Source organism: Pecten maximus, chromosome 1 (genome assembly GCF_902652985.1).
Source record: "Pecten maximus chromosome 1, xPecMax1.1, whole genome shotgun sequence".
NCBI classification, from domain to species: Eukaryota; Metazoa; Mollusca; class Bivalvia; order Pectinida; family Pectinidae; genus Pecten; species Pecten maximus.
In genome coordinates, this window is record NC_047015.1 from 37,057,378 (window position 1) to 37,069,002 (window position 11,625).

Below are 11,625 nucleotides of genomic sequence, written 5' to 3' on the forward strand. Positions count from 1 at the left end.
GTATCATCGTAGGGATTTTTGTTATCTGTCTGTGGGAGACCTGGAGTATTTATAACCATTCCTAATGTCATTTTAATCCATTGATTAACACAGGGGTCTCTTTGGTACCTGTAATGATTAGCAATCCATTCAGTTTAATCTACAATAACAAATCCTTTCCCTTCCAATGAAAATGTCCATTGGAATCGAATGAATCATTTCCGACCCAATTTTGATATTGCTTTTTAAAAATTAACAATTTTATTGTTTATTGCTATATATCAGTATTGACAGCAAATGAATCTCAGTGAACGGGCACTTGTAGTTATAAACTGACAAATAACTAATGAAATACCTGATATCTAGTATACACCCTATAATTCAATTTATAACTACAAATGCCTGTGATCAGAGGGAAATGTATTTTGATTAGGGCTTCAAAAAGTTTGCCAAAAAGATTTAAAAAGATATCCCTGTATTTTTACCATCCTGTTTATATCAATCTATTACAACAAAAAGTAAACTATGTAATTATTAATTAATGTATTTTAAGTTGATATACATGTACATAAGCAAAATAATATGTTAAAACATTTTCCTTCCTATGTATAAGAAACTCATTCTTTATGATAGATTAAAACTGGTCACGATATTGGGACAGGACTGAATATTCCCCTTCATTATTTTCAATTGATTCTTTTCATTTCAAAAACTCAAAAATTAAAATGACCTCAATTACCACTGATATGTGGAATAATTCCTTTTATTTGTACAACAATAAAACCTAGCTGAAATATTTCAGCATATCACAGTATGTGAATTTTCAAAAAAAACAATTTAACGTAATGTATTGATGAGAAAGCAGGAATGACCCTGGAGTATAAACTCCTATTATACACATTTAAAACATGCATTTTACATGTTAAATGAGGTATGATATGTTGCATGACATTTTAAATGAAATCTGATTCCAGTATAAGGCCCCATTATAGAGACCGACTTAGACACCTCCCAGAAAGGTTTGCTATATATCTACCAACTCCAGAACCCAAATGGTGGCGGATTTCTTTCTATCATCACTGTCTCCTCGTTTTCTTTTTTCAAAATGTTTTCCTCTTTCATTGCATGATTATAAACTTTTGCAAATGTCAAACACAATAGAATCTTGTAAATTTGAGCAAAAAATAGGAGAAATTTGACCCCTTATTTATTTCAAAATGTAATTAATTTCAAATCTCGTTATTCATTTCAATTTAGAATTTGTATCAATGGTAAAAAATCACCATGGACATGGAACAATTGGTTTTACAAGATTCTGTGTGGTACACAAAATATGCAACATGTGGATATTCAATTTACATATTGAATACAGTATTTTCCCTCAGCATTTACTGAATATTACATTTATTACAATAAATATGGCATATTTTATCTCATGCCGGGAGGTATGGCATGTATGAACTAAAGTTTTCTTTTTTCTAATGTTTGGGGGGGAAAAAATCATTTTTGAAACACTGATTTTGAAATACAGTTCAATTCCAATTAATTTTTTCAATAAATTCATGATTTTAAATTGAATATCCATTTATATTGTATTGATCATTCACTTCCCTGATAATTATCAATATCCATATTATTACAGTCAAATCTATCACCAAATTACAGACACACACCCCAAAAAAAGATAAAAACACAAATTTAGACTGTTACAATTTAAGGCTGTATGCTTCATAACGCTTTGAACATGTGATATGATTTAGAGTTATCTACCTTATATCACTGATAGTAATTAACTAATATATCTGGGTAACCTTTACCAAGTGGAACTCATTTGAAAAGGAGTTATATATCACTGTATAGTTAGCATATAGCCTTAAGTTTAGTTTTCATGTTGTTTCATATCCATTGTCATATATATACAATGTATATGACAAATGGCAAAGAAAAAAAACTGTTTTCTTAATCTGTTATAAAAGGTTTGACTGTCAATCTCAGGACAAGTACTGGTCATTGTTGATATATTTGTTATGCACAAGCTTAAGCTGATCCTATACTCTTTCTTTACATTGACGCCACCTTATTTCTAAATGACCCATATTCCTTATTAATTCTGTTGCACTTGTGTTGTTGGTGTCCAGCGATCATCAGATTATCTATCTTACATGTCACATCAGTATTACATGTACTTAGACAATAATAGAGAGAAAATAAAACTTCTGCAATTAAATGATGTTCAATTCCTTTCTGTATACAGTTAGTTTCTGCTGGCTTGGAGAAAAATGATTCCTTGTTCTACTGGCATGTCTAGATTATGGCTCCATGCCATACTTGTATTAACAATAATTGCTGTAAAAACTTTAAATTCATATTATTAAGCTGAATTAAAGGAACAAATTGAAATTTTTACAACAGATGTTTTCTTTAAGTTGATAAAGTCATCAGTAAACTTTTCATGAAGATGTAAAAACATTATCTGAAAATTTTTATTAGGTCTTGTAAGGAGTCGCAGAGTTCAGTATGAAGGTTAAAAAAACATTGCCTGCATCACGAGACAAACCCAAATAATTTCATTGTTAAAAGAAGAATGAAAACTGGAAATTCCTTTAACATTGAACTCATTTGACTATTCAAGGGTTTCCCATATATTCACTAATACTGTTCATTTGTAAAAATCAGTATTTGCTACAGCTTTAATGCTAAAAGTGTCTTTTCTATCTGGAACTTCTTTTAATCTTGTAGTATTTTGCATTTATAAGACCATACTTACAAGTAAACCACTCCTAATTACAATACTAAAATCCCTCATTTTCTGTCTCTAGCCGGCAGCCTGACCTTGACAATGCATCTATAAATGTACTTGACCACCAGTCTAAGGAACTGGAGAATTACCGTCTGGCTGTCCAGAAGATGGGGCAGGATATGGTTGCTCTACAGGAAAGGATCCGTGAGCTTGAGAACAACAATAGTCAACTTCGTCGTGATCTTGCAAACTACAATGATGCCAGCAAGCTCATGATTGAGTCTGCCGAGCTTGATGGTCTTTCTAAACCAGAAATTATGTCCAGATATGGTTAGTACATGTGACTAAATTGAGGTTTTTAGATTGAAATTATATTTCTATTAAATAAAGATGGTATACAATCAGCTAGTTATTAGTATATAACATGTACAGTTGGTGATTTATATATGGCCAAATGTAAATATCCAAATCTTTCTATAAAGGCCAAATATTGCAGGTCCCATTGTAACACGATAGATTGTAAACAACCTGTGTACAAATACCAACTGTCTATAAAGGCCACATTTTTCTGATCCCAGGCCGAGTGGCCTCTTTAGACAGGTTTCATTAAATTATTCTGAGAAGAATGATTCCTTTTTGTCTACCTTGCAAGGTTTTTCTTTTTGAAGAACAAATGAATGACTTAATATTTGATGTAATTATAAGTAATTATATTAACTATCAAAAAATACAATATGCCACAGTATAAGCATTTCCATTTGAGCAGTACATGGATAATTCTGCTCATTCCAAATGGCAGAAACGGGCCCAAATGACATGTAATGTTCAACTGTATACAATTAAGCACAACCAGATAAGTATTGTTACTTAACACTTATACATTTTGTTTTCAGCTGCCTTAAAACAGACACTACAATCACAGACCAATGATCTGAACACATACAAAGACAAAGTACAGAAAATCCAGAACGATTTGATAGCGGTGAGTTTGTTAATTGTCTGGTCATCATACACCTGTTATACGGTCATCACAACACCTGTGATACAGTCATCACTACACCTGTGATACGGTCATCACAACACCTGTGATACGGTCATCACTACACCTGTGATAAAGTCATCACTACACCTGTGATACAGTCATCACTACACCTGTGATACAGTCATCTATACACCTGTGATACAGTCATCACTACACCTGTGATACGGTCATCACAACACCTGTGATACGGTCATCACTACACCTGTGATACGGTCATCACTACACCTGTGATACGGTCATCACTACACCTGTGAAGTGTTTCAGAATTACTGTATTATAGACTGTCATACTTAAGAATGTAGGTTTATAGATTGTCTATATCAGGGCAAATGCTACTTGCCTATATTGTTCATGCTAGAAATGATTAACAACAATACATCATATTGTACATTAAATGATATATCTTTATACTGTCATATTTTGCGACAATGTAGGATGATACTTATAAATGCTAGTAAGGCAGATTTGAAAGGAACTATTCAGAAAAATGTGTTGATGACAAGGAGACAGGAATAAAGTGGGATAGGGTCTTTAATTTGAGTAGTAATGAGTATCAAACTTAATTATGTGTGGAAAAAAGAAAAAAACAGATACCTTTAGACAATCACGGAAAAAGCTGTAGTATTTTTACAGGTGATTTCTTGAATGTATTCCTTTTTTATTTTAGAAAAACGACGAAGAGAAGAAATTATTAAAACAAAGTCAGTCCCAGTCGGGACAAGCTGCTGTCATACAGAGGCTACAGGAGAGAATTAACAAGTACAAAAAGATGGAGGAGGCCTGTAAAAAACAGGAAGTAGTTATAGAGAAGATGGAGAGACTGCTGGAGAAACAGAACAAGGACAAGTCAAGGAAAGGTCAGTATACAGGTCACACAAAGGTCAATTAATGGGACAGGTCACACAAAGGTCAATTTATGGGACAGGTCACACAAAGGTCAATTTATAGGACAGGTCACACAAAGGTCAATTTATGGGACAGGTCACACAAAGGTCAATTAATGGGACAGGTCACACAAAGGTCAATTTATGTGACAGGTCACCCAAAAGTCATATTATGACTGGTCAAACAGAGCTCATTTTATGAATGTTTAAAAAAAGAGGTCAAAGGTCGTACAGAGGTCAATTTATGAAACAGGATAGTTTACATCAATGGTCAGTATAAGAGACAGATCAATTATTGGACAGCACTGGTCATACTAAAGTTAGTATATAAGAGAGATCAAAACAGGGATTTGTATCCTGTTATGAATTTAACATTTTATAAGAGAGAGGAAATAGCTCTCACATGTAATATCAATCAAAGTGTATCTACATAATTTGCTTTGTTCTTTTAGGTGACAAATCAACTGAGGCTAATGAGGCTTTATTGGAGGAAAACAAGCGCCTTCGCTCACAGATGGACGAACTACGGGTAAGATTGGCTTTTGATATCATGGTTTCAGGTGGTGGTAGTAAATATGCTGTTAAATAGTGTTTTAAACAAAGGCAACTCTTAATTCAAATATTATTAACCAAAGGATACAGTACAGTGAAATGTTTAATTCTTGGTTGTTTTATGATACAGGACCAATTGAAAACGTCAGGGAATGCAGGAGATGAGAAGGAGAAGTTTGCTATGTACCAGGCCCTGGAGAGAGCAGATGCACGGGTGCTGGCTCTGGAGAAACAGGTAAAACTCAATTCTTACTACATGGAATACATTTATCAACTGGTTAATTGTCAACAAAATCATTCGTCAATTTTTTTATTATGAATTTTGAAAATGAAAATGTTATTACATATGTATATAAGTATGAAGGGAAAATTGATTTTTCTGTTGCAGCTCGCTGAAAATTCACGACAGTGGGGGAAGGAAAGAGCTGATATGCAGATCAGACTCAATGAGGCAGAGCATGGATTTGGTCGTTCACAAGGCATGGTTCTCCACGACTACCCAACAGCAAATTCCTATGTAAGTGTTTACAGAATTACTTTTCCCTATAACATGGTACAAGATAAAACTGCAAAGGTGGTATATTTGGTATAAGCATAATTTTGTATTTGATAGAAGTGTAATTTGTAATTTAACTAGATGTCACAATCGCTGTTGAAGTTGAATAATTATGTCAGGTATTTCAATATATGAAAAAAAGCCAAAGGCTTGGGTAAATAACTGGAAGATTTCAGGTAAAATACTGGTAGATGTTGGGTAAAATACTGGTAAATGTTGAATAAAATACTGGTAGATGTTGGGTAAAATACTGGTAGATGTTGAATAAAATAGTGGTAGATGTTGGGTAAAATACTGGTAGATGTCAGGTAAAATACTGGTAAATGTTGAATAAAATACTGGTAGATGTTGAATAAAATACTGGTAGATGTTGGGTAAAATACTGGTAGATGTTAGGTAAAATACTGGTAGATGTTAGGTAATAAAATACTGGTAGATGTTGGGTAATAAAATACTGGTAAATGTTGGGTAAAATACTGGTAAATGTTAGGTAACATACTGGTAGATGTTGGGTAAAATACTGGTAGATGTTGGGTAAAATACTGGTAGATGTTGGGTAATAAAATACTGGTAGATGTTGGGTAAAATACTGGTAGATGTTGAATAAAATACTGGTAGATGTTGGGTAAAATACTGGTAAATGTTGAATAAAATACTGGTAGATGTTGAATAAAATACTGGTAGATGTTGGGTAAAATACTGGTAGATGTTAGGTAAAATACTGGTAGATGTTAGGTAATAAAATACTGGTAGATGTTGGGTAATAAAATACTGGTAAATGTTGGGTAAAATACTGGTAAATGTTAGGTAACATACTGGTAGATGTTGGGTAAAATACTGGTAGATGTTGGGTAAAATACTGGTAGATGTTGGGTAATAAAATACTGGTAGATGTTGGGTAAAATACTGGTAGATGTTGAATAAAATACTGGTAGATGTTGGGTAAAATACTGGTAAATGTTGAATAAAATACTGGTAGATGTCAGGTAATAAAATACTGGTAGATGTTGGGTAAAATACTGGTAGATGTCAGGTAATAAAATACTGGTAGATGTTGGGTAAAATAATGGTAGATGTTGGGTAAAATACTGGTAGATGTTGGGTAAAATACTGGTAAATGTTGGGTAAAATACTGGTAGATGTTGGGTAAATAACTGGTAGATGTTGGGTAAAATACTGGTAGATGTTGGGTAAATAACTGGTAGATGTTGGGTAAAATGCTGGTAGATGTTGAATAAAATACTGGTAGATGTTGGGTGAAATACTGGTAGATTTCATGTAATAAAATATTGGTAGATGTCAGGTAAATACTGGTAGAAGTCTAGGTGCTATTGTATGAAGGTTTGTTCACTTAACAGATCATTTGATTTTATTATTTAAAACTTAATTATCATTTCTCATAATTTATTCTGTAAGGATTTGAAACAGCATGGAAGGACCTATTTCGTCATATAGGTAACCAAATTTATGCTATGGAGATATTAGAAACATATATTTTCATTTTTGTTAGTTCCTCATGGCTAAATATATTCCAATATGACTGAAACACTTTGATTTTTCCCTTAACATGTATCTGTACACATGTACTATGTAGATGCTGAACAATATTAAGCAGCTTTTAATTATCTAGTTGCCTAGATTTCACAATTCTACATTTACCACAGAGATGACAGTATATATGTTCTCCAGTACACCCATATACGATATATATTCTAGTGTTTGATGTGGTTTGTATTACACGTAGAAGCAGAGCAGCAACTTAAATATAGAGGATCCAATGAGTGGATGTTGATTATGATTAACACTGAATAGTGATTCTAAGTATCATTTACAATCTTCAGAATATACATTTCTATGAGATTTAAAAGTGTATTTGAGAATAAGTTACTGCATTACCAGGTATTAAATCATAATCAGTTCCCACAATTTGGACCTCATTTATCCCATAAACCTTGCATTACCAAAAGAAAGCCATGCTTTTCTCTGTACTACCAAACATGGACCTCGTTATTCTCATAAACCTTACATTACCAAATAAAGCCATGCTTTTCTCTGTATTACCAAACACACTCTTAGCTATTCTCAAATCAATTTTTACAAGACAATGATTGATGGTGTACATGTACAGAGAGAGATATCTTATAGGGTAAACACATCTATATATATAATGGATTTCATTATTATATTTTTGTTTCTTCAAAACGATTTTGGTATCTAAATTTTAGGAAAGCTCCAAGATAGTTGAAATGAAATAAGAAATAAACATTTAACTATTGTTATACTCAAATTGCCTTCTCCGATAAGTATAGGGTGAAGTTGTTTTTAAATTCTGCTACTTGTTCCAATCTTACTATCAGTTTTAGCTTTTGCTAATAGACCACTGTTGTAGCACTGTCTTTTACATTAAAAGGCTTTGATTCTGGATAGATATTCATCAAATGAAATTTTAACGCTAAGAGAATGTGCACTTCTGGTATAGAATAATCCAATTAGAACAGCTACATTATTAAATATTTGCAGTAGGTCGAGACCTCGCAAATGTAGTTTCCAGAACAAAAGAGAAAGTTAGACTCTAAATTTCCAGTACAATACATTTAATTATGTTAAATTAGACAAATAAGTTCTTTTTAATGATGTTAATATTCCTAAAACAATGATTAGTCATATTTTTTTCATAATAAGTCAATTATCAAATTCCTAATTCACCTGTTTGATTTTTCAGGACCCACGTGGTCGTTCATACCCAAGTAGATACTCACCAAAACAGAGACTGTCACCAATGCCACTCTACAGGTGAAAACTACATATGTGAGAGACTTCATCATTCTCATCACTAGCTGATGTGGAGATTACAGTGCACGATATTAGTCCATTATAGTAGCTCATGTCATCAGTGCGAGTGAACTATCCTACAGACAAGCTGCTCTCAGGACTGACAAGTGGCCCTCATGATAAACAAGAAAGGAGAGACTCGATCCAGACCAGTAGACTTTTGGTGTTTCCCCAAGTGAAGTCAATCATGGCAACGGTAAAAAGGGACAGTATAGAGTTAACTAGACGTGTTTAAGCCTAATAGTATCATTTATAGTGTGTTCCAACCCAAGTTTGAACATACAGCGCTATAACTGGGTGACATTTACTACACTACCGCTTAATCCAGGTGTCCCCATCAAGACAAAATAATGGAGACACATTTCACCTCTTCAGTTACCCATTCCATAACCCAATGTTGCAGGGAATGCAGATTGATGGATAAACAACTTTTGACAGAGTGTAAAGAATATCTAGGATTGATTCAGTTTTGTCAGATGCCGATTATTTGTAAAGCCACCTTTTTATTTTTCAAAATTTCTGTTTTATTCTGAAAAGATTAACAAACAATGTGAAAGCTTAGTTTTAAAGTCTAAGGACATATTGTTAGGTTACTGACAAGCTGCCTGATTAAAATCAAGTAAACACTAGCCATATAAAAGAGAAATGTTTGTCAAAAATTCTATTTTCATCATTGTACAGTCTCATGTAGGATATTGTCGAGACATCTTCTCAGGAAATATTATCTTCTTTGCCATAAATTGTTACAAGTGTATACATGCAGAGCATACAACTGCTTAAAAAAAACTCTTCCTTCTTCATTTGAGGATGTATGTTAAGAGAACACAAAGAACCCAATAAGATCAATATATATGTACCACTTTCAATCCAAACCCAGGAAATATTCTGTAAACAAGAGTAAAGTTCTGCTATTTTGTAGTTTTGCCATAGTTATGTTTTGTATATTCAAATATCTTGAAAATCATGCTACAAGATAAGATATCTTTGGCTACTGCTATTTAGTCCCATACCTGTGAAACTGAGGGTACAATAGTTCCTCTCCGTCAGTCTTGTACAGATGTAAGTAATGCCAAAGTTTGTCGGCGCTCTAACGGCTGCATTCCTTGAGGAATTTTGAACAAACTTCACACAATGATAAAGGACCATAATATCTCAGCCCAGTTCGAGATTCAGGGTTTTTGGGTCAAGGTTAAGATCGAAGTAACTGTTGCCATTTTTAGCGGAGTCTGGTAGGGGACATGTATTGCTTTAGCAATACCCAGTATGCTTGTTAAATATAGAGCAAAACGTGTCATTTAGGTGTTAAGATACACATTCTGAATTAGATTCCATAGCATTTACTGGTAACTGAGTACGAGTGTACTTAGTACAGAATTAATTGATTCTCTCATCTTCCAGTTTCTTGCATTTTTACTCTGCAATGTATTTCAGTAAGATTTTCACAGACATAAATTGAATCCTGTTTGGTGCTTTATTCATTTTTAAATATTCCATAATGAACTTGTGTTTTATTTTGTAAGCTGTATTTTGTTCTACAAATTTGGTGATCTTTCTGACCTAAACACCATTTAAATCATTTAATAGTTACTGAAAACATGATGTCAGTAAGATTGATAGTATTTTTTATGAACCTGAATAGCTCTTTGTTACCATATTAATGCTGTAAAAAGCTCAGCCTACACACAATCTATAACTCAAATTTTAAGGATCTCTTCTGTTACCATATTAATGCTGTAAAAAGCCCAGACTACACACAATCTATAACTCAAAGTTTAAGGATCTCCTCTGTTACCATATTCATTCTGTGATAAACCTGTAAAGGGAGCCAGCGTGCAATCTCTTACTTCGGAATAGCAAGATATTTTCCATGTTACCATATTAATGCTTTAAAAAAGTCCAGAGAGTCTACAAATAATTTCTAGCTTAAAGATTAGGGATTCCTTGGTTACTGTTCATTCTTTGAAAAACCAAGGGAGCCAACTTATATTATTCTACAAGATATTGAGATTTCTTCTGTTACCGTATTTATCCAGCAGTAAGACTGTGAAGAGTGGGGGACTTACTGTCTCTCAAATTATCGGCTGAGTGGGCTTATTTCAGGACAATGAAATAGCAAATATAGCATTTTTGGCATTTCTACTGAGCATAATTTATAAAAGCTATGGGTGGGATAGACATGGGCTTGTTGATGGATAAATACGGTAAATGGGTGTCATTATAACAGGATACTTGCAATCTATGCCACAGATCAGTCATTTCTAAGTTTGTGTATCCGTCCATTAAAGTTTTATATCTCATTACGTTCATAACTTCATATGAAGAACCAAAATTGTCATCCTCTCCATCATCATTATCATCTTCATCATCTTAATCATCAATCTACATTGCCATTATAATAGTAATCATTGTTATTGTCCGTGATGTTTGTTTATAAATATTGATGAATATTTGACCATTTTTAATGAAATTATTGAGTTACTTTTATATCTCAAGAAGTAAAAACTAGTTAGTGTTATTAGAAATATACCGGTAAAACATAATATTTTAAATTAATTTTTTAAAAGAATAACTAGGTCAATATTAATAGCTAGGGTACCAGGGTAATCATTGTAGGCCTTCAGGTTAATTATTCAAGTTTAATACATTTTACACTTTCATAGCTATTAATGAGCTTTAATTGATTATAGATAATTAAGTTCCACCTTATAAGCCTTTAGTACTTTTACAAACTTTATTTAGGGTTATCATCTCTTGTCTGATATTTACTGTGTCATAGTGTCAGATGTAATGACAAATTTTAGCATAAATATATAGATACATATCTTACAAAATCACTTATTTCTGATTTGAATTCAAAGGTTAGCGTCCAACTTTCCTCGAAACTTATGAAGTTTATTATCTATTTTGATTCTTGATTATCTACCACAAATTTCTGTCTCTTCGAAGTGAAACAGTGCAGAATTATATGAAAAGAGGGGTCAAAAATACTTGGAAGATCTACGACTGTGAAGTGGCGCCGCCAATGTAAAAATTTTATATG

General features: G+C 32.9%; 1 protein-coding gene across 2 annotated transcripts in view; it reads left to right on the plus strand.

Moving 5' to 3' along the window:
- LOC117332257 (coiled-coil domain-containing protein 33-like) overlaps positions 1-9,124 on the plus strand; it is a 47,798-nt gene extending 38,674 nt beyond the window's left edge. For both annotated transcript variants that reach the window (XM_033891144.1, XM_033891151.1), the window contains 8 exons: positions 954-998; positions 2,799-3,049; positions 3,613-3,701; positions 4,429-4,618; positions 5,098-5,174; positions 5,328-5,432; positions 5,586-5,714; positions 8,476-9,124. In XM_033891144.1, the coding sequence (XP_033747035.1) occupies positions 954-998; positions 2,799-3,049; positions 3,613-3,701; positions 4,429-4,618; positions 5,098-5,174; positions 5,328-5,432; positions 5,586-5,714; positions 8,476-8,550 (961 nt within the window). In that variant the 3' untranslated portion in view covers positions 8,551-9,124. The remainder of the gene's footprint in view (positions 1-953; positions 999-2,798; positions 3,050-3,612; positions 3,702-4,428; positions 4,619-5,097; positions 5,175-5,327; positions 5,433-5,585; positions 5,715-8,475) is intronic.
- The last annotated feature ends 2,501 nt before the right edge of the window (positions 9,125-11,625 follow it).